Raw genomic sequence first — 26072 nt, 5'->3', positions numbered from 1 at the left:
CAAAGCACTTACAGGTGTTACAGCTACAACAAACAAATTTATATGCTAATAAATGAATATACTTACAGCTATCAAATTCCAAAAAGTCTTTTGGAGGAGAACCTACAGTACATATGTCCTATAGAACTGCTTCTGACAAAGTCAACAAGTTTTAGTTACTTAAACATAAAGAATTACAAAATTTATGTTGCTTAACTCACCATTTGTTGTTTTTGTAGGCATGAGGATTAACTATATCTCTGATAAAACTGTAGTAGTGGCCACCATCTGCTGTTCCTGTATGAACCGTTACGCCTATCAGATCATATTCGTAACTTTCAGTTTCTTTTAAGTATTCACCATCTTCCTTAAAACCTGAAAGAATTTAATACAATATTTGATCAGTTTTCTTAAACACCTGAACTGCTATATTACACGTGAACTGTAGTTGCACTTAATTGTTATTTCTTTTCAGCACTCCACAGTGATGAGAGCCAGAAACTCCATACCCAGAACAAGCAGCACAGATCCCAACCCTTGTGAAACAGTTATAGGTTTTTCTGCAAAGCATAACTACTGAAGAGATCAGGACTAATAACTAAGTTATTCCAAGTTAGCACATCTTATTTATGATGGCAGTTATTCAGCCATTTGCTGAAGTTCAAGTATTACCCTGCAAAATCAAAATCAGACAGTGATGAAATGTATGTAACTATACGTAATTTCTCTCACACTTTAAAAATAAATTTAAGAATAATTTAATTGAGCTGTATATGAAAAGGAAAATAATTGGCTGGTTTTTTCATATTAAATAAATGACTTTGGGAATACAGATTGATTAAAACTTGTATTTTATTTTATTTTCTCAAAAAGAAAATAACTAATTGTTTGCAAATGATATGTATACAGAAAGTGGCACACATATGAAACAGACAAAGCCTGTTGAACTCATTTTATGAGGCATACCTTCTTTTCTGTCATTTTTTCCCATGAGGAAATCTTCAGTGTAAGGTGTCATATCCAAACGCAAAGGGAATGAAAAATGCGTATTGACTTTCTCCTTCATCATGGTTACCATATTAAACGTGTATCTCATTGTGTTGAAGCTTAAGATACGAGGTAGTTTCTTAAAACATGCCCTGAAGGATTAGAAATAAGCATGACTTACAAAAGCTTAGAAGGTTGAATTGTATATTCACAAAGAGTTCACACACATTTATTTCAAACATAACACTGGAAATCTGTTGCTAAATCACAAACATAAAATTCAGCTATCGTAATGCCTTAGAGCAGGACAGTCTAACTCACAGCAGAAAGGTCAAATTTAGCCTTGGAAGAAACATCAAATTTGCTCATATGGTACAAATGACGGTTCTCCAAAATGATACAGTAAAATGAGTCATGAACAAACCTAAAAATGCAAATCTCCTCATTAGACAGATCTACTATCTTGTAACTGACAAGTTTCAATGCAGAACATAGCTTGTATTAAATCTCATGAACTTCAAAGTAATGATTTTAAAGGTTACTCTTCCACCCATGTCATTTAAAACAACTACAAAAACAACTATGAGGTTTTTCACCTCTAATAATAAAATCTTGTCAGTTGCAATAAAGACAATACAAAATTTTTACTTAGCTTTCTCTTTATTAGTAAACCTTTAAAGTATGGAAACATTTTTAAAACTACAAATTTTTATTAAGAAATTTGTGGTTATGTATGAACCTAAGCAATTATCCTACATAATGAATAACGCAAGTACTGAACAACCTCTGAAAGAAAAGGTTGGGAAAAAAACCCCCAGATTTCAAAAGGTACTTAATAAAAATTTCTTTTTTATTCACATTAAAAAAGGTCATGAAGGTTTTACTAAGGTCATGATCTTCTGCTACGATACCTTATATTCTTTGGATTGGAAATCTGATTTCTTAGTTACATGCTCATTTGCACAGGGATCTCATCCTCATAGGCCCACACATTAGCAAACTGAATGAAACCACAGTCTTGTTTCATCTAAAGGATTATTCTAACTCAAATAGTAATCTACCAAAAAGAAACATTACAAATGTTTATTTCTTAACTATACCTTTTTTCAGCCCGCACTTTCTTCCCACAATGAGAACATGTATACATGTTGTCACCTTCCAAGGTATCTTTAATAGTTACTTCATCAAGAGATTCCTACATATAATAAACAAAAAAAGGAGAAGTGTATGTTTACCTTAGATATTTATATCTTGTGCTTGTATGGTCTGCTTTACAAACCCCTCTTGCTTAATCTTACAGTCAGTTTAATGAACATTCATGTCAGTTATGAAAAAAAGGTGGTCAAAGGCACCAAAAAGTTTGCAAAAGAGCATGCAGCTGAACAAAGAGAACAGTCTGACACTGTTACAGGAAAACTAGTTCCTAACCCAAACACAAAATTAAGGAACCAATTCCAAAAAATGGCATTCGATATTTCAAGCTCTCGAAGAATTCAAATGCTTTAAATTCAGATTTCAAGTGTGGGGATTAATAGTTGTTTAATAAACTCAAAAACCTAAAAATTATTTTGGTGTAAGTTTTAAATTATTTTAATAAGCAATAGTACATGTATATATGTATGTACATATACATATATATATATACACACACACACTTTCATACGTACATACATACATATATATATATACTTTCAGTATTTACAATTCTCTCATATAAAACATGGTCATAGCACATTTAAAAGACAGAAGGAAGAATGTGATTACTGACAGTAACACAGTCTTTAGTCAATTCCAAGTGACACCAGCTGATAGCAAGTTGCATTTAAAAGATGAAATGATTTGAGAAAATCACCTAGTAATATCAACCCAGAAATAAATCAAAACTAGAGTAGATACAGAAAGCAACAGCCTACTCAAGAGCATATGGTACAGTCTTTTATACTTTACTACACTCATTTATAATTGTGACCTATGCTACACATCTCAGCCTGGCATTACTTACATAAATATTCTTCATATCTGCCACCTGGCATCTTACTGTATAGAACTCTTCAGCAGTCTGACTTACATGCTCGCAGTCCTAAATCACAGCAATGAGAAAGAAAAGCAGTGAAATAGCTGTTTGTATGAAGTTTAAAAAAATCTTGAAAAGGTAAGGATAAGGAAAGTATACTTACTAGAGAAACAACATTGTTTGTGATAACACCTCCAAACAAACTTTTCACCGTATTTTTCTGTGAATGAATTAATAAATTCTGTCAAGGAAATTTGAGCAAATCCGTTAAGTCCTCAAGCTCCCTTTTGCTCCCTCTTAGTAACTCACCAGATCTGGAGACATTTCTTCTATTTTAGTTATTAGGTCAGTGAAGAATTCAGTCATATCCTTCTGCTCTCCAGTGTTCAGTGGCTGCTTATCCATGGTATAGGTTTTACAGAAAGGCCTTGGATTGTATGCCTTACATTCACTTTCCTTTAGGTAAAAAAGTCAAGCAAAACAAATCAACACAAATCCTTACATTTTTAAGTTACATGGATATATTGAATACAGACCATATACATACATCTATTTAAAAATGAACGTATGTTTACACACAATATCACCATATACCTATTAGGCAGTTGTTTAAATGCTTAAATGCTTCTGAGAAAATGCAATGCAGTTTTAACTAACTGATTATCATTATTACGATACTCATTATTAAAATATAATTAGTAAGACATTATTTAATCAGATTTAATAACATCTAATAATATTTTGTAATACCAAATATTATTTAATATTAAATATTATTTAATAATCATCCAATAAAAATAATTAAAATAAAATAACTTGGCTGAAGATGTGATACATTCAGTTTCAGCTTATCTGTTCAGATACAAAATATAGCATGAGGAACATCATCAGCCTGTATTTATGTATTCCTGGACATTACTGACTTAAATCTTGACAACTACTTAATTTCATTCAGATTTCTCTATGGTACAAAATAGTATCGTCTTGTTCTCCACTGCACATGTTCAGTCAGAAAAAATAATCTGCAGTATAAAGCAATTCTTTAGAATCCATTCACCATTCCACTGCCTTGCACACTGGGAATGTCCTACAACAGAAGGAGCTTAGTTCTTGTAAACAAAAATGTACATACTATTTTCTTTTAAGGATGTGTGGCAAGATGGCGCTTTCCTGTAAATATTACCTTTTTTTGAAATAAAGTCTTTCTTCAAGGTTTTAATAATGGTAAATCTTCATACGATTTTATGTTCGTACACTATTTTATGGTTGTGTAAATACCTAGATTTATTTTTTCTATGAATCACAGCAGGCACTGTATGTCTAAATTCCTTCTATTTGTCTTCAGAGTGATTATGAATTTCTTTCACAACAGCCAGTGCCAAGTACAAAATCAGTCAGCTTTCCGCAGTTTTTTTCATTATTTCACTTTCAGAAATGCTTCACTATTTTGAAAGCAGTGAACACCTGGGAACTGCCTCAATCTTGTTACTCAAGCTCTGGAATTTCAACTTCTATAGTTTTAAAGCGTTTTAACGCTTTATTTCAACAGATTAACCTTTGAAACACTGGAGCAAAGAAAATGCAACGAACAAAAATAATATATTCTCTTCTATCACCAGAGAAACTGGGGTAAAGTAGTTGTTCCACAATTAAATGAAGACTCAAGCTGAGGTCCATGTGAAACAAGATGAATGCCAATGGCATTGGACAGACACTCATGGCAGGGTGTTTGTAAAAAATTAAAAATAATGTATTTGGATCTTGGCACAGTGCTCACATATGGAATTAAAACATCTTAATGAGACAGCCAGTCAGTGTTTGATGGTCTGTGGCTAGGGTCCTTACAATGCTATATTCAGTTATACCTCGAGAGACTCCTCAAATCATAATTTTGCTAAATTCTTATAATCCAGGTGGTAACAGTCCTGTGTGACCTTACCAGCATCTGTATAATTCATTACTGTTGATTCATCTTAACTACATACAAAGTATCTCTTAAATATCTTAAATCCTGCAGGATTTCAGTAATTTCCGGAGGAACAGTATCTATCGACCATTTACAAAGGTCAATTTGGAAACTGAACACAGCAGAGGCAATGGTCGAACTGTCCCAGATTCCCACCTGAAGGGCTCTTGTAACAATCAGTCAAATACTTCACTGGGAAGGTACAGTTAACTACCCAGTTTCAAACTCGTCCGTTGTTCCAAGCCACCCTATTATTACATCCAAGGATATATCATATTCAAGGCCTGGCAAGGGAGCTCCTGGACCACTCTGAGATTTTGCAGTGGAATTGCACAGGGTGTCCATATAGAGCACAGTGGTGATACCGAGCTACACTGTGACTGTAACTAAAAAGCAGACTTGATTTTCATACTTGTAACTCACTCATAACTTAAGTCCTATAGCTATGGAAAACATCCTGTATTCACCTGAGTGTTAATGTGCTTGGGGTCAAACATTTAAATAAATTAAGAACTCTCACATTGTGGCACCTGAGCCTGATGTTCCCATTTATTCTCTTCACAAACATTTTTTAAGAACACAGTAGACAATCACTAACAATTGAGAGCCAGTACTTGCTCGCTGCAGTTGGTGCCCAATATTAAACACTTATCTTAGATTACTGTCTCTTCATGAACACTATTACGCCAACGTTTGCTTAACTGATTTGCTGAGTAACAGCTCTGAAGTGGGTAAAAACAATTTCAGTTAAGACACTAATTTACAAAACTTAGGCACAATGGAATTAAGCTGCCAAGGATTTACATATAGAATGATAACGACATTTTTCTTGCCTTTTTGTTTGTTTTGGTTTGTGGTTTTTTTTGTTTAAATAGGATACTTTATAAAATACCCTCTGTCACACCTACCATTAAGTATGTAAACATTTTCTGGAGTTCTAGCAGAGTGGTCTTGTGTTTCATATCTTCTGAATACTAAAAGAAATTAATAAAAGACGACTTTATTATTTTCCTTATAACTTTCCAAAACCAGCCCTTAAAAAGATGAAACAATCTTTTAACATAAAAAGCCCCACTTTATTATGGACAATTAAGAAAAAGGATTGTGTACAAGAACACACAGTATACACTTATATATAAAGGACCACCTACTCATTTTTTGACATGTCCACATCAAACTAAGGCAAAAAGAAACTCTTATTTTCTAAAAATTTTACTGCAGCCAGAAGCTTTTGGCAAGGTATCACAAAGGATTGCAGTAATTATGGAATATTTTTTTTCAATTCTTAGATGTTGAGGGAGTTCTGATCAATCTCCTGCATAATTTATTTCACGTGCACACCAGCAGCTTCCCTCTTTTATTTTTAAAATTTTTATTTAGAAATGGCTAATTCTAGATGAAGTTAAGTGACAACTACCAGTAACCTAATGATAACAAAAACTGATGAGGTCACTGCCAATTAGGGTGTTTCACACATTATATATGCCCTGTTGATGTCAGGGACCAAAACAAAGCTCTCTCTTTTACAATAAATAGCAAGAAGCAATATTATAATACTCCTGGAACTTAATCAATATATAATAATTCATAGGACATGCTGTACTTCTGGTAGCATGAGACACATGCTCTGGGACTTTATAAACTTTCAAGAAGAATGACGTTTATTCTAACAAAATGACAAATTAGGAGTTAAGAAACAACAAGCAATTCATGTAAAACCAAAACTGAATAAATCTAGTTGATAGCAACAGAAATATGAGTTTAAGAACATTTTATTACAATGCCACTTTAAGAACCTACTGCATTACAAATATGTTTTAGAAAAAAATACCTCTTCACTTTAGACATCCATCTGAATCAAAAGAATCCAACTGAACAAACTGAAGTCCTGAAGAAATATTCTTTATCAAGAAATAAGCCTTAGAAGTAAGTCTATAGTTTATCGGTATTTGCACTGATTCTAAATTTAAACTTCTACCAAAATCCACACAAGGAACGCAACAGCCCAAAGCATACCTTTGCAGTAAAGATTGCTTGTCTGGCTTCCGGTATCATGTACAGTTGCTGAATAGTGGATGCCAAGTAACAAGTTGCTCCAAGATTAGTTAGACCCACAAATCTACATTCAGCACGAACATCATCATGTGGCCAATAGTCCCACTTGTAAGGTGCGTGGGAAGCTGGAAAAAATAAGTCACACGTGCAGAAATAATAAATTCAAAGTACAATTTACAGAAATATAAGTACAATTAGAAGTTTTATGCTTACATTAATAAAATGCATCCTTTTTATGCACTCTACATTTACAGATGTGAGCCAGACTTTGCTTGCTCTTTAAGAAAATGCACTACAGGTACATCAGGAAAATCACTTGATACAGCAGTGACCCTTTCTAGATGCCACACTATGGGCTGCAAGTGATGGCAAGCATCATCTCTTACACTTGTCCTAGGAGTGGCATAACACCTAGTAGTGGTCTTCCAGCCTCAGTTTGGTAAAACCACATAATGTTTTCACCATCAAGACCACCCATAAATTCTAAACATGGGCTGCTATGCATGCTTTTTATACGTAAGAAAGGTTTTTCTAATAATACAAGTGAACCATAGCACTCTCACAACACTTGCATCGCCTAAACCACCGACAATGTACTTATAGCTGATAACACACAGCACTTACAAGCTCCCAAATGTACACCAGTCATTCCTCCAGCATAAAAGCTTATCATAATTTCTACTACCCGTTCTCATGCACCCCTGTGTCACACTGAAAGCAAGCAAAGCAGTCTCTGCACCCAGAGACTCAAGTTAGGGAGCCTTCCCTTCACATAATGAAACACAGATTTGGTATCAGAGATAACCACTCATGAAGCTGTTTTCAGGATGACATTACTATAATAGATGCCAGGCTACCAAAAGATCTTGCTGACTAGTACAAAAGATGGATGGATGCTTATGAGAGATAAGACACAAAAGTGCAGTGAAATAAAGTGGTTGGCTATACACAAGCTTGAATAAAACTGGAAATGGTTTTTATAAGAACAGAAAGAATGCTTTTTTACTGCACTTCAAAGCCGTATGTATCAAAGAAATCTGCAATCTACAAGAAAAATAGGGGTAAGCAATAAGTGAGTTGTCTAGAGAATCAGATTGAAAATACATTTACTTTTCCTGTAAGTTTTCTAGTCCTCTATATTTCATACCAGATGTAGCAATCTATTTCTTACACAGCATGGCACTAGACAAGCTAGGCAAGTCTGACAGACTCTTCTTAATAAGCCTTGTTCTGATACGGCTGCCAAGAAATCACAAGAATGGGAAAGTTCTCCTCATCTGCCAGTCAAGAAGATGGTAACCAGACTAGACAAACCATTTGTAAGTGATTAGTACTGCTTCTAGGCACTGACAGGCTTCTCCTTCCAGCATCCCACGCAGGAGAATGGAATGGGGAATTAATCATTTGAGCTGCAGAGGCAACTAGATGACACTAGCACTAAATTAGAGAGGAAGTAATCCAGTGTCCAAAGAAATTCACTGCAGCCTATCTTCCTTGGTATGCAAGAAGTTTGACACAATAACTTGCAATGCACCAAGCCTTGCTATTCTCCCCCAAGGATATAATTCTACAAAAAGGCAGTGTCCTACAAATAATTCAGCACCTCTACTGAAGTATATGTTCAGATATACAGAAAAAAAGGTAAAAAAACTAGTCTGGATTTACTTTACAATCCACAAAAGCTACGTGGCTTCAAGATTTAAAATTTAAATCCTTAATTATTTTGTCAAAGATTAAAGGCTCATTAAGAAGTTTTCGCAAATCATACTACCAACTATAAAGTCAGGAAACTGGCATCCTCTGAACAGATCCTCAAATCTTCAGAAACCAGACCCACAAGATGTTCTGTTGCACAACAAATAACTGTTGTAATCTTCACTGTGGCATTGGCATCAAAACAACTATCAGCCCTGCAGCTTCAAACCGGGAAGGAAAGAGTTTTAATTCTCCTGTTTCAACAAATCTCGGTAGTGTGACCTCATGTCACCTGGTTACATCGGGCTGATCAGCCAGTTGAAACAAAGCCCTCCTCCACATTTAACCTCCTAAGGAAAGTAATTAGCAGAACACACAATTCCCTCCCTTAAATGAAATCCTTAAATTGCAACATCTTAATTCACACTTTCTGACTCAGGACTCAGCATCTATCATTCTTCTTACAGCTCATCAAGTTGCAATTATAAAGAAATCAGACAATTTCTTTATGCTTCATGAGAACAGTTGGGAGTATCTTCCTACTACTTCAATCTGACAAGGGGCTTTCAGAAGTGTGACAAGGAATTTCTCAGGAAGATCCTGTTTTTGCCACCCTGGGACTTTTAATCGACTGTCTTCATTTTTATAATAAAAGCTTTCCTTCTTCCATATGGTTGTTAACTACTTTAGAAAGGTAAATTTGGGCCACATTTATGTCTATCTTCTTTATTTCTCACTGTCATTACAGCAAACGGCCTTTTCTCAGGAAGAGACAGAAAAACTTGTACCCAAACTTGCAATATTAATGTCCTATTTTAAGCAAAATAAAACACAATTCCTTCCTCTTCAAATGACATTTTTCTATATTCCAGCTTCTGATCCTCCTTCTGCTCCAAACATAACATCAGGCACTATCTTAAACTTCCCAAAAAGAAAAGCAACTGGTCTTGTTTCCCTCCTTCAAACTGCGTGTTTTTATTAGTCTTGGTCTTTAAAGAAAGCAAAACTCAGAATACTGCAAGAAATTTTATGAACAACAGAGGGTATCTAAATCTCCTCTTCAGTAAGATCAGAGTCTGCATTAAGCATAGGCTCTTCTTGTTGAGAAAAACAAGGAGAAAAATCAGCTGACATCAGCTACTTAGCAGTTCATTGCCAACATATCACTTGCTGAAAATGCATGAAGGCTTTCCTATGTCTTCCCTATATCCCTGTTCTGTGAAGCAGAAAAAAAAGTCAAGCAAGTAACTCTCTTTCTCTATCCATTAATGAAGGGAGTTTTTTTTAAAATCTTACTTTACTTTTGCTGCATTAAATTAAAGTCATCTCTTAAGAACATCCTGGCTTCCATCAATTGAGAGTGTGAGGAAAAAAATGGTAGAACAGCAGAGACAGCAACTGGTGAGGCTAGAGGACAACTGTACAAGTGGCAGGATAAAAAATTTCTTCCATGAACCACAAAACAAAAACATTAAAACCAAAGACAGGATGGAAATTTGTAATACTTTTCTTAATACTTCTCCTAAGAAGAATGGAGAGATGGGCCTAAGACTAAGATTTTTAAAGACTAGTAAGATTACACAGATAAGCAAAATGGAAAAGTCCAGTTATAAGATCCTTCAGACAACATCAATGGAATAGCAAGACTTTAAACAAATGAGGCAACAGAAGTCCTGTGTCAGTTGCACATCAGAAAGAGACAATGGCACTCTGCCAGTTGTAATAAAATTAACATTCATGAAACTGAGATACACTGAATATGGAGCAGGAGCGCAGAGCAGATGGCTCTGGAGAACTCAAGAAGGAACAAACAATCTACAGAGAAGTATTTGGAAGAAAGTGAAAACTGTGGTAAATTGTATGGAAGACTTCAGCACCTAGGAATTAACTGGGATTTGGAGTGAGAAAACATTAATTGCAAAAAATTAGTGAATGCACCTGGAGAGTTACAGACAACCTCAACAGCAGAAGATGGTACTCAGAGTAAACAGAAATATCCGATATTTTCATAAAACATTATCTTCAGAATATTTTCTCTGAACACAGGAGACTTTAGAGACTTTTCAGAAGGCCCCAGGCATATGACTACAGAAGACAAAACATTACAATCAGACTTTTGCTTCCTGAATTGTAAGGCACTAAATCAATTCCATAGATTATAATAAATTATAGATCCTTAGGTTACAGGACTTTAAATGGGGCTTGTGAAATGAAATCTATCAAGCTACAAATGCATAATGAGAATTTGCAAAACAAAGATAAAATATTAACTAACTTCAAATTTTGGTAATTTACATATTATACATAGGAATTGAGTTTCCAAAACACAGGAAGCATAGAAGCCAAGAGGCATAACAAAATTACATTAGCACTGTATGCAGATATCTGGTTATAAATTGAAAGTCAACCAGAAAGATATTACAGTGCTGTTAATAGTCAGTACATCTACAGTATCTCGAAGTGGTCTATGTACTTTGGTTTACATATAAACATACCGTGTTTCTTTATGTCAGAAAGGGAAAACAGAAACTAAAATCCAGCACAAGCCAATGAAACACGTAAAATCCACTCTAACAATGTTATCTATGTGTCAGTGTCATTTAAAAGGACCACAAACTTTAAATAACCCGTATTTAAAAACAGATGATCTGAAAATTATTCATATGATTAAAGCCACTCATTTGCTAGGTGAGGAAAAGACACCTGTACCTGTTCTGTGACACTATCGTAAGTAATGCTGGATAAGTAACAGAGCTACAAAGTGGAATTTTAGGAGCAGTGTTAGTGGCAATGATGTCTGTCTTCGTCACTACTTTAGGAAAGTGGGACTAGTCAGTTTAAGTCTAAAAATATTCTGTGCCACCTTTGCACTTCCCTGTTTCTACCTATGCATTCCTTACAGTTCATTATTTTCAGAAAGTCAATACATGCAGAGACTTTTGATGTATTTCAGAAGGAAATGAAAACTCCATGACTGCAGTACTGTTCACGATGGTGGCTAGCCATCCGCATTGTAAACACGCAGCCTTCAGAATGGGAGTCTGTATGACAAGCACATTCTTATTTTCTTTACTGAACTTTATAAATACAGCAATTCAAAACTAAATCGAAAGGACCAGAAAATGCAAATGTACTAGTTTTCTACAAAATACTCAGTAGTTACACACGAATCAAGGTTCTTACACTGCATATGCTGTGCCATAACCCAGTTGTGGAGCAGCCTGTAGTTTTCCACAGACCCCTTTACCATTTCTACCAACAAGTCGTAAGCCGCAGCCCTTGAAGAATGTGACTTGCATTTTGGCTGTTGTCTATCTTTCAAACTTGGCAGCAAGAACAGAAGATTGAAGATGTCTCTCAGAAACTCCTGTAAAACAGTTCAACCAATATACTTAGCAGTTTGGACACATTCTCAAAAGACAAGAGTCATGTATTAACAATCTTCTAGAAACTTTCTAAACCTCTATAATTTAGAGAACTTTCTGACTTGTATACCAGTTCTGAATTAGAAATCTCCACAACTTACTTTATACTACATAAAGTGCACTGTAACCATACTATAGCCTAAAGAGAAACACGTCCACTGAAAAAGAATGACAAATCATGCTTGATTCATTACTGATAATCTGACAAACCACACACATGTATTTTTAGTAACTTATAGATTCTCCTAGTGAAAGACAGCACATAACCTTAATCACTCTGCTTGTTTGAGTTTTATGAATCACTAACTAATCTTAAAAACTTGCACTAACTTATGTACTATGTGTACTGTAAATGTATTTTTGATCTGTATAGGTTTTTAAGAACAGGCAGTCATACACTTGCACAACTACAGAGCCTTCAAAGCAGTGCAGAATGATGAAAAGGCTTTCCTCCACTTTTCAGCTACAAAGTGAACATTACGAATTAATCATTTAGGTGGTATAACAAGAGACCATAAAAGAAAGAAATCAGCAGAATTTATACAGCAGTATTTCAACAAATTTCCTTAAACAACCAGCAATCTAGGGCTGAAGACATGTTTCACAGCATATAATTCGCTGCTTCTGTAAAATGTCTGCAATCTTAAAAAACTGCATTTAATCACATTAGTAATAATTTCAGTTGCCTACATAATCAGACAACAGATCCTCTGCCCGTGAAGATTTTACTGCTTTTTTTGCCCGAAGATATATTTTTGAAATTATTTTTTAGGGCTAAAATTCTACCCCCATTTGTAGAACAAAGGCTAAAAATGCAGCTATCATACCTCATTCTACAATTTATACACTGTAATTAAAAAAATGTTCTTCCTGAGTTTCTCCATTCAGGTATATTCAGTTAAGAAGTGTTTTAACGTTAAAAGGTAAGCTTTCCTGTAAAATCTAACTAAATTCTAAACATTTTTTAAATGGTCTTCTGCAGAGTACACAGCTAAATCACCATAAAAAGCCTGGTTCCAGTGTTCAGAGAAATTCCTATTGTCTCAATATAAAATCTTATAACCAGGGTCTTATGTTTATAGCTGAATAATATGGAGAGGTCTTCTCCTGGCCAATATAGTTAGACAAAGCTCTTTCAGATTTCTCCACACCTTGGAGAAAAAAAAAAAAAGGCATAAAATTAAAAATTAACATATGCCTGTCAGGTGTAGAGATTACAGCTCATCAGCACACCAGCTGCATCTACTGAGTGGAGTTTCAGACTGTACTTTCAACTGCAGCCTAGTGGTGTGCTGCAGCCTTTTTCAAAGAGGTGTTTTAAGACACCAGCCACCTTAAGGTGTCCCAGACAGACAACCGGTAACTTCAAAGATCTGGATCTATCTTTTTCTGACTAACATTCTCAATCTTGTATTTGTGCTGATTGAATTCTAATGCATTTGAGTAGGAAAGACCAAGAACACTGTAGGTGATTTTGATCAGAGGCTAAATGCAAAACTCTAATCTCCAATCTCGTTAAAAACGTATCTCTTTACCACCAAACTGGCCTTAAGACACACCTTTCTAGTGAAGATGTGCTCACCAGTGTAAGTTAAAAATGTATTTTTGTCCACTTAGTGTAGAATAAGGTAGGCAGTGATTACCTATATAAGGCATCAAAGAAGATAGAATGAGTATCCATTGTTGTCACAAACCGTGACCTTTAGTTTGAAAATATTTGCTGAACAATAATTTTGTTTACTTAGTAAGAGAAGGAATCTGTAGGGAAGAAAAGGCACAGTGCTATTAGAAGCCTCTGGGAAAGCCTGAACTATCTTCAGTATTTGCCAGTGTATTTTCCTGGGTATCTTCACCAGCCTTTGCTCAGAGGGAAGTCTGTGGTTTCACAATCCTGTTCTACCACACTGAACACAACACAAACTCTTCACTAATGCACTTTTTAATGTTCATTTAATAAGCGCTCTTAGTTGTACACAGAATTAAAAAAAATAACAGTAGATCATGACTTAGTCTCAGAAAATGTACTAAATCCCTGTCTCTCAGCAAAGCCAGACTCCATTTGAGAAGTCTGATGTGGATACTGCTCTGTTCACATTCAGCCATAGGTCCTCCCTGTGATTATACTACATACATGCAACGTACTTTAGGATTTTCAGTCCTCTCTACTTAAGCCTCCATTTTGTTTTCTTCTTATACTTTCCATATACCCCAGCTACATAAATCTGATCTTTGCATACCTCTTCTAATTTCTGTATCATCCCTCCACACTGCGCTGGGGAACTGAATTCTTGCTCTCATTTAATCTGCAAGCTCTCCATACTTAAATACACTTATTCCAGGAGAGCAACACAGTAGTAGTACTTTAAAATGCTCTGGGAAGTGTAAGTTTATGTTATGTAGTGCACAATGTGGACAGTATTAAAACTATTTAGACTTTTGGACGGTAAAATTACCTTCAGGGACATTTTATGATAACAGACAGGATGTATGCACAGCATAACTGGATACAAGGGACTATTTTCCTAGTGAAATCTCACTACAGGTCAAATCATAAGCTTAGTACAGTCTATAGAAAGAAATCCATCAGTTTAAGACAGCTTTTACACCACAAATTTTTATTTTCTCTTAGCCAATGTGGCCCCAAAACACAAAGTAGAAATTTTATAGCAGCTTCCCTTGACTAGTTGCTCTCCCATCTTACAAGCACAGGTGGAATGAAATATTCCTGTAACATGTTATCTGCCACTGTGTAGACCTAGAGCTTAAAAGCTACTTTTAGATCACAGCTGCCTCAGGATATGGTAAAAAAGCAGCTGTTGTTAATGATTTTTAAAGTAGTTAATGCTGATCAATACTAAAAACATTTAAAGATAATAAATGAAAATAAATAACATTTCTAGGATGTAAGAACTCTACACTGAAATTAAACGTAGTTATAAAGGGATGGGACTGTATGTGCTACTTTTTAATAAACGAGTAAGTGTGTTTTTATCCATTATCCCAAAGCTAGAAATATGATATACTTTCATATATCAAGCTCTGCAATCAAAACAGTGGAAAAGAGGTGAAATTAAGAAAGTACAGTAACAAGAGATGACACTACTTTGATCTCTTCGTGGTCTTTCAGTGTCCTTTTCTTACCTGGCCTTCGCGAGAAAATTTAAAGGGTGGTTTGTGCTTAATAACACTTGTTGCAAGACGAAGCAGTCCTGTAAGTCCATCATCTTCTATATTACCATCTTGATGGTCAAGGATTTCTCTGCTATACACACATACATACAATAGAAATGTTAAAACTCTGTCCCACTAACAATAAATATAATGCAAATTACAAGCAACATTACTGTTAGCAAACCTCACCTCCGAATGCAGTCAGCAAGATGTCTTGCTAGTGCATCTAAATCAAGCAGCGTAGTCTGATTAAGAATAAAGAAAATGGAATATAAATGGAAAATAGTTATGTACTTCATGACTTACAATCTATAAGCCTAGTCTGAAACTATGGTTATGCTGTTGGATGAAATTTTGTTATCGCACACAGAAAAACAGGGACAACTAAAACTCATCTTTCAAGCATGTTTGCAATGATATTTTAATACATTTTTATTAATGTGATAAAATAGTTTATTAAAATCAATGCCGTACAGTTCAAATGAAGTAACATTTATTCTTTCAATTCCAGATCCTACAAATATATTCTACTTACCAAACCGAAAAAAGGGAATAGTACCATTTTGAAGATAAATGTTAAATTGCTATTTAACACAAAAGCACACAGTTTGTCACCACATGGTTGAAAAGTTCCATTGGCATTTCTTACCTGAGTAACACAGAAGAATTAGGCAGAACTGTAGCCTAGCTAAGAGATTTAATGAATAAAACAGAAATGGAAGGAAACTGAGTGGGGGGCTGAGGGAAGCAAAATTTCTGGCACTACTGGACACATACAGAGTAGAAGAGGACAAGACTTTTCCATCCTAGAGACACCAGAATTAAGGCTTTATCTTTCTTCCCGCACTTCAGCTACAACACTGAGAATGAAATAGAGAGATTTATGTACAGCCACCAGCCAGCATAAGCAGTTACAGAGCTCACCCACAAGGTAACTTTAACCCTTTAGAGATGTTTCAAAAGTTGTGATTAAGTTTTCTAACCCATGACTAACAGGTTCTAACAGCTAAGTGGCTGTTAACTGATTTTTTTCCTCTTCCAGCTTTAATCAAATACTTAATTTCAATGCTGTCTGAGGAGGAGGTGATTATCAAGAGTGAATCTCACAATTACACACTATTCCAAATGTCTGTTACCTTCATCTAAGTCTGCCCTCCTTGTGTATTATACCCATTTATCCTCCTTGACTCTACAGGTTCAGTATCTGAAGCTTCCTTTGGTCAATAGCTACTAAATACACATGAGAGTAAGGAAAGCTTGGAGATGGGAAAGATCCAAGAGCTCTTCACAGCAGTTCACCATATCTTAAATAAAAATGTCTCATACTGAAGTAAAAGTGGTTTGAAAATTCAAATTTTAAAAAGCAAACATTCATATGAATGTAAAGCAAAACCTACTTGACTTGCATCTTTGACATGTATGTTATCAATCAGTTTGCACAGCAGCCAAAAATATTCCTTACAACCTGGTCGCAGCAGTGTTTCTTCTTCATAATCCTCTATCTGTGAAAAGAAATTGCTTTTGTTTCGAAGCACATCAGACAAAATAACTGTCTATTAAAAAATGTAGTAAACACAGTATACATTACAATAATATGACTTTCTACAAGCCCCTACTTAAGATAAGCCAAATACAAGAACAATGCATTTTACAATGGTAACAGTGTGTTCTGTTTTTCTTCTTCAATACGCATTAATTTTCTTGAAAGATTGTCAGGATGATCTGCCAGACCCTTAAAAAAATCAGAATACTATTGACTCCATCCTACCTACTGCATACTGCCAAAATTTTAAGTATTAGACTAGACAAAATATGAGAAACTTTGGCTGAATTCAACATTAGTTAGTACAACTCTAATTTTAAACTCTTCTGAAAATTACTCAAATAATGCAAAATCTTCCATAGATTGTTTTAACTTCTTTTTTTTTAATATCAACAGAGTTTAAAATGAAAGCAGACAAACTGAATTAACCACTCTCACCTGAAATCAAATGCTACACAGAGTCAGAAGAATAACTGCTTGACAGACACACAATCTGGGTTCACACTTCGCAGCCATACAAGCCTGTACAAGCGCTCTCCTTCAGATCTAGCTACATTGGCTGAAGTCAGCATAGCCTTCCCTGATGTGCACTGCTAGCTCTACAGTCCCTAATTGACTTTAGGCAAAATCATCCAGGTTAGTTCAAACTGTCTGTATTAACCTGCATACATTAACAGTGAGAACTCCTGAAGTAGCTTTGACAACATCCACAAAATCTCTGCTATGCAGTAGAGCTGTGAGGACAGTAACACTCTCAACAGAAAACAAGCAGCTTGTGACTGGGGAACAGTAACATTCAACCACAACAACAGAGGGTACCTATCTAGACATAAAAACATGTACTGACTTATTTATGGACTTACCTACATTGAAAAGGGAAATTGAGGCATATATTGAAAACACAACTGTTAATCCCTAATGATGTGTTACGTGGACACTAAAATTCAGAACAAAAGCACTTCCTAAATACTGTTCTGCATTTCTCCATACACATGCAAGCTCTAAATTACTGTAGTTTCACAGCTTTAACTACTTTTGTGAAGTTTCTGGAAGCATCTAAACAAAAAGTCTTAATATATCTCAGTGTATCAGAAACAATATGGCAGACATAATGATAATGTCCTATCATTTTTTCTTCTTATATTAACAAAACTAAGTTGAAATAGTTCTTTGATAAAGTTTTGTAATTTCTTAAAATTCTCACCCGGATTGGTTTCAGAGCTTGAGCATCAGGGAGAAATTTTAATAATGTTGATGCAGCCAGCAGCAGAAAAGATCGATTAATTGAGTCTCCTCCATCCAGACCAGAGAGAGATAACTTGTATAAGCCATTGCAAGATTCATGGCGAACCGCAGTCTTTATGAAAAATAAAATAAATAAATAAATAATTGCACACATTATTTGTAAGATTTTTTTCTTTTGTTGACTTTTCTTTCATACATACACAAAAAGTTCCTCTCATGATACCTATCAGCTTATCAAGGTAGAATGTGTCTTTCTAAAAACACGTATTGCAAAAAATACACATTTAGATTATTTACAGAAAAATGCAAAAAATGCTGTCCTAACAAGAAAGCTGTGTCTCTTGTTCCTTAAGTTACGTTATTTTCTACAGTAAATATTACAGCCAGTTACTAAAATAGAAAGTATCACATCTGGGCAAAGCAATTTTCTTCTTTCTTTTGTTCTTTTCTGAAGAAAAATACCCCCACACTATCTCTAATCCAGCTTTGAAAGTTTGCACTCCTTGTTTTCCAGGGTTTTTAAGTGGAGTCAGCATATAAGCTTTTTCTGTGCCTGATTAATAAAGCAACAGATTATAGTTATCCCATCATGTCCATACTGCACATTTAAGCAATCACCAATAAAGACAAAAATTTTCTACTATGCATATCTTTATGCCATTTTCAAGTTTTTCTTACATCAGAAAAAATTACTTAAAGCTAGGCAAAGATTTGGTCATAACAAACATTTTTATATCAACTCTCATTCACCTGATTTTGTGATTAAAAGTATAGCTGAAAAAAATACAATGGAGGAAGTACATTCAGACTAATCCAAGTAAGATGGCATCACCCTTGAATTTACAATGAAAAAAATACCTTCAAACAGAAACAAAGAATAAAGGTGAGAGTTTATAAACTGGTCTGCAATCAACTACAAATGTGCCATCTTACATGGTATTTTAACTACAACTGATTACTTCTTAAACAGGTTTCCAAGTAACTGAGTCAGATCCTGTCTACGTTTAGCAGGAAAAAACATGTTTTGTATTTAATGGTAGCTTGAAACCAAAGTTAATCTAGCTCCATATTATGCACTAATTAGTAATGCAATAACCTCTCCTTTAACATACCTCTGGAATAAGAAGGGTGAGTTTCTTTAGCCAGTCCTGCAAATGATCACTGTCTGCCAGACTGGATTTCACCAAGGAACAGCAGTGAGCCCAACTCACCAAAAGCCACATTGAATAATGAGTGACTGAAAGGAAATGATATAAGAGTAAATTGCACTGTAACGCAGTAGGCTTTTTAGGTTGAAGAGTTTCACAGTTCTAGCACACATAACATTTATTTCAGCCACACTAGTGTACAAGACACTTATTACACATCAGCTACGACCTAAACTCAGAATTTTACCAATATGCTTACTAAATACTGACCATTATACTACTGAAAACAATTAAATTAGATTACTCTAAGTATTACCAATCTGAGGCACAATCCTTTTCTGCATCTCTACTTCTTAAGCAGTGAGCTAGTACTCTGCTAATGGGTTGCATCAGATCTTAACATGAACATTTCCCTGGACTAACTAGCATGTCTGTTCCTTTCTAAGCAAGACTTTAGTAGGCGATACATAGCATTTACAGAGAATTTGAGTTCATCGACATTATCATTTGCAGGGCAGGACAAAGTGAAAAAACTGAAGGCAACATATAAGTCTCGGAAGACATATCTGTATTTATACCTGCCTACACTTTACTTTTGACAATTACTTTGATACAGGTTTAATCTGACACAGGTAATATAGACGTTTTGTAAGAAACCTCCACAAGAGGGACAGATGAGGGTGCTCCAAGGAACTCTGGGCCCAGAATGACTTCTGCAAACCAGAATAAAGGTGACTACTGGTGAATCTATGATGGGGTTATATATGCCGTTCTCTGGAAGATAAAACTAAAGCTAGTTTGTCTCTACCAAAAACAGGTTTTCTGGAGATGAAGGCACAGCTAGAGTACAAAATTTCAATTCATATAAAATAATTTATAGAGAAAGAAAGTATCTCTGTGTGTTCCGACCTGTATTATAACAGCCCTCATGCGACCAAAGAATACAATTTTATAGCATTCTAATTCTAGAGTAAATCCAACACATAACTTTTATGTAAACTCAATGTGTCTTCACCACTAGTTCATAACATATTGCTATTTTGCAGCACTAACCTTCATGTCTTGATCTGTGATCAGACTGAGCTTTCAACACCCTGAACAGGAAGAAGATAAAGCCATTTGAACGTTATCACAGAATGTAACAGATTATCATTTAGAAATGTAAGTACAGACAAGTAACACACCACAGTTACTCTTAAGCACACACTAAGAAAATTAAAATTTTAATCTTAAAAGGATTAATTTCTTTCAGTGTTGAAAATCAGCAACAATAATAAAACTATTAAAGTCTTCAAGTCACTCCCTTTAAAGCTTTACTGACTACAAGATTAAAAATTAAGAAAAAAATACCCACAATCTCTTTATTTTATCCAAGAAAGAGAAGATGTAAAACTGAACTAAGACCCATACAAGAGAAAGCTAGTATTCTTCATAGAGAATTGCACTTAGGAATGTGCAGGAATTTTTGAATGCAAAGGAAATGTCCTTAGCAATCTTTTAAAAATATGGTAAAACACACTATTCGTTGCTTGGAATCAAGTAATTCAGCCTGGCTCTGTCACGAAGCAGTCTTATACAGAATTGCTCTTCTCAGGACAAAAGGACAAAAATCTCTAAGGATAACACTACAAGTAATTTCAGCAGTAATAAGCTAATATTATTACAGGATGGGAAAAATAAGTCAAAACTGGGAGATGACTAAGTAACTTAAAAGTGAATTTATTTTAATTTCTCTCTAACATTACCTTGAAACTGAGAATGCTAATTGCTACAGAGAGAACAAAGAAATAGTTTTGACATGAGAATTCGTGAGAGCATACCATATATAAGTTTGCTGCTCTGTCTTGTACCCACCAAGAGTTTTTGCCACTCTCCTGTGTCTCACTCCTCCTCTAAGGGCAGGATAACTACCAGAAGAGGTGACTAAGAAAAGCAAGTCTAATGCCTATAGACTTAAATTTCTGATATAGGTGTTAATGGGGACTAGCAGAGATGAAAATGTGCACACTTGATTAGCTTTATTAGAAAAATAAAAAGATATTGTACCTAGGTGCCAAGTTGTCATATGTATAAGCAACTGACATAAGTCGCTGAATCAAACTGGTTCCCTGGACAAGTACAAGAAACACCTTTAAAAATTGAAGTCAAAAGAAAAAAAAACCAGTTAATATAACAACAAGCTTTTTGATCTGTTTTTAAACTATACACAGTGTGAATTTAAGACAAACCCACCTGTGTAGAGGGAGGAAGAGCAAAAGACAAATCATACCATCTCCATAGTTAAAACTTACATTGTCTTTTATTCAAGCAGATCTAAAATTCTGTGTTTCACTGACTAAGTCTAGATGCTAAAATTTCATTCTAATTCTCGAAGACATTTTAACTGAATAGAAAAATCAACCACTTATTCAATCCTGTTAGTAAAAACACTATTTTTTTAAAGTATAGACTATTCACTTCCTTTTTAAAAATCTTAGGCTTGAGGAGACAGGGTTGAAGATGAGGTTGGATATGTAAATCTCATTTGTCTCTGTGATCAACACATTTTACTGACTACAAATTCACTTACATTATTCACTGTTAAGAGACCCTGACAGGGTACACAGAACTTTCCAATCAAAGTCTGAAGAAAAGATTTTAAAATATTTAGATAGCAAATCCACTGCAATCCAAAATATTCATCAATTGGCAGTTAAAAATTAAAAACCAGTTACAGAAACTGATAGCAGTATTTATACACAGCCTATGTTAAAAAATTTAATACATTTTATAATTTCCCTGTATCATAGTAGCATTGGCGATTCAGAGATCTGTTTTGTCAAAGACACCTAATACTTATAGAGTAGTGAAGGTCTTTCCATGTATAACAATGGCAAATGGGACGTTTGGCTCCAGCTCATACAGATCTACACTTTCTGGCAATCACAGCTGGTCCTGTGCCCAAGAGCAATCAATTTACAAAGAATGTATCTCTACTGGCAAAATATTACCAACTAATATCAAGCTTGGTCTACAGTAGCAAATCAGCATGCAGAAATCTGGTAGGAAGGTTTACAGGTTTAGCTAAGTTTACTATACACTCACTCAGATATCCTTAGTAAAGTAAGTTACTGTAGTGTTTACTAAAGAAATTTAAAATGGATTTAGTGAGGATGGGGATAACCCGTATGAGAGATTACCATTAAAAAAAAAACGGAGTAATTAATTTGGAAAACAAAATCTAAGAAATAGGGATAAAGCACTGGAATTCCGAATTCTCAATTCATGTGCTCACTAATCACAAAAAAATCTTTTGCTTCTAGCTTTTAAAACTGCCATATTTAAAGCAACTGGAATATTTCTTAGAAGAGAATAACATGTGGGATATAATTAATATTAGCAGCTTTTCCACTACATTACTTTATTACCAAAATAAAGGTTTCACACAACGAAGGAGTAATTTTTCGGAAGTTCACAGTGGACACACTATTTATCTCTTACCTCTGTTAAACGAGGTATATGAAGGCCCTTGGCATGGTCAGTTGCATTCTTCCTTGACTTGCCTGGCCATGTTCTTTTTCTGTGACTCTCTGCTACACCAGACCAGGCAAAGACATCATGGTAAGCTAAGTCCAAATCGGAAGGATCAACTGCAAACTGGCATATCAGCTTCAGCAAGCAAGCAAGACAGTCTAGCTGCCACTGTGAATAAGAAGAAAATGAAATTTTCCTTTTACAGGGATTTATTTTACAAATAATTCTACGCTTGCTACAGAATCAGAAATGAAAAGCTGAACTAAGGAATAAAAGATAAACAGCTAGAACTCTGACTGGCAAAATCTCACCAGAATAGACACTAAAGAGAAAGGGTATTTAAAAAAAAAGAATCTGTTATAATGAAAACTTTTTCACTACTTCACCTTATTACCAGGTGCATTCAAGACACTCTATCATTCAGTGTATGAAATTACACAGAGGAAATAGTACAGGAGTTAAGCTCAACAGTTAAGAGTCTTTCCTGCACCATATTCAACTACAGCAGAGGGTACAAAAGCATGGTAAACAGAAGTGCTTTCAAGCTGTATTTAATCATGCTGAGACAATGCATACTAGTTTAAAAATACCATTTTGTATTGTAACACCTCTTGTTAGATGAAAACCACCAATTCATTTAGTAACTCTTGAGATCTACTTTCATGACTCTCAGCTGTGGGGCTATGTTCAAACATAGCACCAGCTCAGCTCCACCTGATGAAGGTGCATCATGAGAGTGAAATTAACAAAACCAGAGCAGGATGCCACAATCACACATGAAGTAGGTCAGCTATTGAGCACCTATACAGGTATAAGTCAGGGCTCTGCACTAAGGCACTTAGTTGCAGAATTTGTTACTCTATTTGCAGTACTGTGCGTGCTTTCTGGACAGACCAATAAAAGCAATCATACAAACTTTTGTTTATATACTGATTGGAGAGAATGACAATTTGTATCTAGTATTGAAATAATTTTAAAACAAATACATCAAAATCAATTAAATACTATCCAACTTTTTACTAAAAGTATACCTGGATTCTTTTTAGAATTTCAGTAACTGTCATCATTTTTATACATACATGTGTATGTTTGCTCCTTTACTTCTCTTCATGTACATATGACTCAGAGCTTGAGATATTTCAATATTTGTAATCAAATGCCACAGAATTGAAAATGAAAGAGAAAAATTAACTCTAATAAAAAAAGTTTTCATTATGACATGAATTTAGCTCAAACGAATAACAGAATAATGAAAAAAGAGATATTATATAAGAACAACTAATAATAATGTTCATTACTGAAAAATGTCTTTTTTAACACCACAGCTGCAAAGTTATCACTTTTGTCTCAGTGCTAACAAGGGGAATGGTATTTCTTGGCCTCTTCAGAGAGAAAGATAATTAACAAATTACTACTTTTAAAACACTATAAAATTTTCCAAACAGCACCCTTCCCTAAAATAAGCAGAAAAAAACCCAAAAATAAAGTATCTCCTCGTTTGGCCAATTTTTGCTTTTTTAAAGAAGTGTGATACACAATAGTATTATTAATGCAGATGGAATCGTTCCTAAAGAAGAAAACCTTTTTTTTTCCCTAAGATGGTCCCATGACCTACAATCCTACATTCTACAAACTAAAATGTTTTTAACGCTAGACAAAAATTTAAATGAAAACTACATAGAAAAATACAAAGTGTAGTTCTAAAATGTAAAAAAGCAAAAGTATGAAGGATTTTTTAAAATGAAAATAAATTCTTCCAGGAACAGAAAATATTCAAGAAAAAGATGCTATTACATAGACTCTGGTGGCTTCAACTATGTAATTCATTTATTTCACTTACTGCAGAAAAGTAACTATAACAAAGGCTGAAAGTAATGGCATCTTTACAAATGACAGCTATTCTGGAGAAAAAGGGTGAATAAACACATACCACAGTCCACGATTCCTGTTCTTTAGGCTCTAAGATTCCAGAATTGAAAATTTCTAGTAACTGTTGGAGCCCTCCAGCAGCAACAAACTAAATAAATCATGGAACGAATGTGAGAAAAAGCAAATACAGACAAGTCACTAAGTTCAGTTAGATACCAATCTAAGCTTTATAAATAGATAAATAAAATATCGCATTTTATGAAAAACAAAATAAATAGTTGTATACAACTATGACAAATTTACAGGCCTGATAGCACAGAAAAACTTTAAAATGTTATACCTAAATCTGAGATCAAAAACTCTAAGACAGATAATGTTTTAGATGGATTTTCATTTTATATCTTTTTATAAAAACTCTATTAGGTATCACAGAATACTGTAGGAAAATTAAACCTTGCAGCTCCATGTGTTTTTACTGTTTTCTATTTGATCTTCACTCGAGTCATCTGAGTCTGGGTAAAGATCGCTGTAACTTCCCTAAAGATAAAGAAGAACAATTCATTGTAAAAACAGATAAAGAATTAAAATAACAAAGTAACTCATCAGTATATACTTTAGTTAAGAGAGAAAAACATATTCTGTGCAAGAAATTTTGATTACCGTAGATTCACGTCTTATTCTCCTGTTGGGCTTTCCCAAAGCTTCAACAATTTCCAGGGCATACAAAAGTTTATGGGCACTTTTTATTCGCAGAAGATCCTTCCAGCTAAAGCCATCATTACCCTTAAAAGACAGAAAACAACACAATTATACATAAAGCTGATCTATCAAAAAAATGCAAAGAAAGGGTTTTTAAAGTGATATGGACAAATTATTTCATTTTTAATTTCACGTATTCTTTCAAATTAGACAATTTCAGACACACTTCTATACATGATTAACAATTTGAATGTGAATTCAGCAATAAAATTTGAGTAGAACTCCAAAATTATTATAAGCTAAGGAACACACAATTTAAAGTAGAGGAAGCCATATGTTACACTCTAAATTATGACTTCCACCAAAATTTTGATGCATGTGTCCATAAAGAACCGCAGTATCTAAGAACTGTTGATATGTAATTTCAATAGCTTTAAGACAAGGCAAAATTTTCAGCTGTAGGGTAAGAAAACAACAAGGTAAGTACCCATGAGCAAGGCTCCAGATGAAGAAAATGCTATTTCAGTTTAAACCAAAAGATCACGGCAATTAGCATAGACTGTTCTCCTCATTTATTAAGTATTTTTTTAAAAGAAAACATAAAAACAAACTTTGCGAACTAAACTGACGTCTCTAGTTCAATTGCATAAGAATTATTAAGTTTCTTTATTAGGTTTACTTGTGTCTCAGCACACTTAACATACTTACTAAACTTTCCCATTTGGGGAAAATTCATCTAAAACACTAGACTCTAAAACATCCA

At 34.5% G+C, this 26072-nt stretch overlaps 1 protein-coding gene across 1 annotated transcript in view; it reads right to left on the bottom strand.

Annotated features, from left to right (window-relative positions):
- USP34 (ubiquitin specific peptidase 34) overlaps positions 1-26072 on the bottom strand; it is a gene marked incomplete at its 5' end in the record, with an annotated part of 116385 nt that overhangs the window by 29723 nt on the left and 60590 nt on the right. Inside the window, 20 exon segments of the mRNA XM_010191374.1 lie at positions 201-354; positions 946-1118; positions 2067-2161; positions 2969-3046; positions 3144-3200; positions 3290-3436; positions 5855-5920; positions 6963-7126; positions 11880-12063; positions 15263-15383; positions 15482-15537; positions 16690-16794; positions 18040-18192; positions 19193-19317; positions 20282-20322; positions 21275-21357; positions 22709-22909; positions 24672-24758; positions 25064-25147; positions 25271-25393. Of these exon segments, the coding sequence (XP_010189676.1) occupies positions 201-354; positions 946-1118; positions 2067-2161; positions 2969-3046; positions 3144-3200; positions 3290-3436; positions 5855-5920; positions 6963-7126; positions 11880-12063; positions 15263-15383; positions 15482-15537; positions 16690-16794; positions 18040-18192; positions 19193-19317; positions 20282-20322; positions 21275-21357; positions 22709-22909; positions 24672-24758; positions 25064-25147; positions 25271-25393 (2297 nt within the window).

The sequence above is a fragment of the Mesitornis unicolor genome, unplaced genomic scaffold (assembly GCF_000695765.1).
Source record: "Mesitornis unicolor isolate BGI_N332 unplaced genomic scaffold, ASM69576v1 scaffold14179, whole genome shotgun sequence".
Classification (NCBI taxonomy): Eukaryota; Metazoa; Chordata; class Aves; order Mesitornithiformes; family Mesitornithidae; genus Mesitornis; species Mesitornis unicolor.
The sequence above is the reverse complement of the archived record's forward strand: the minus strand, read 5'-3'. Positions and strand labels throughout refer to the sequence as shown.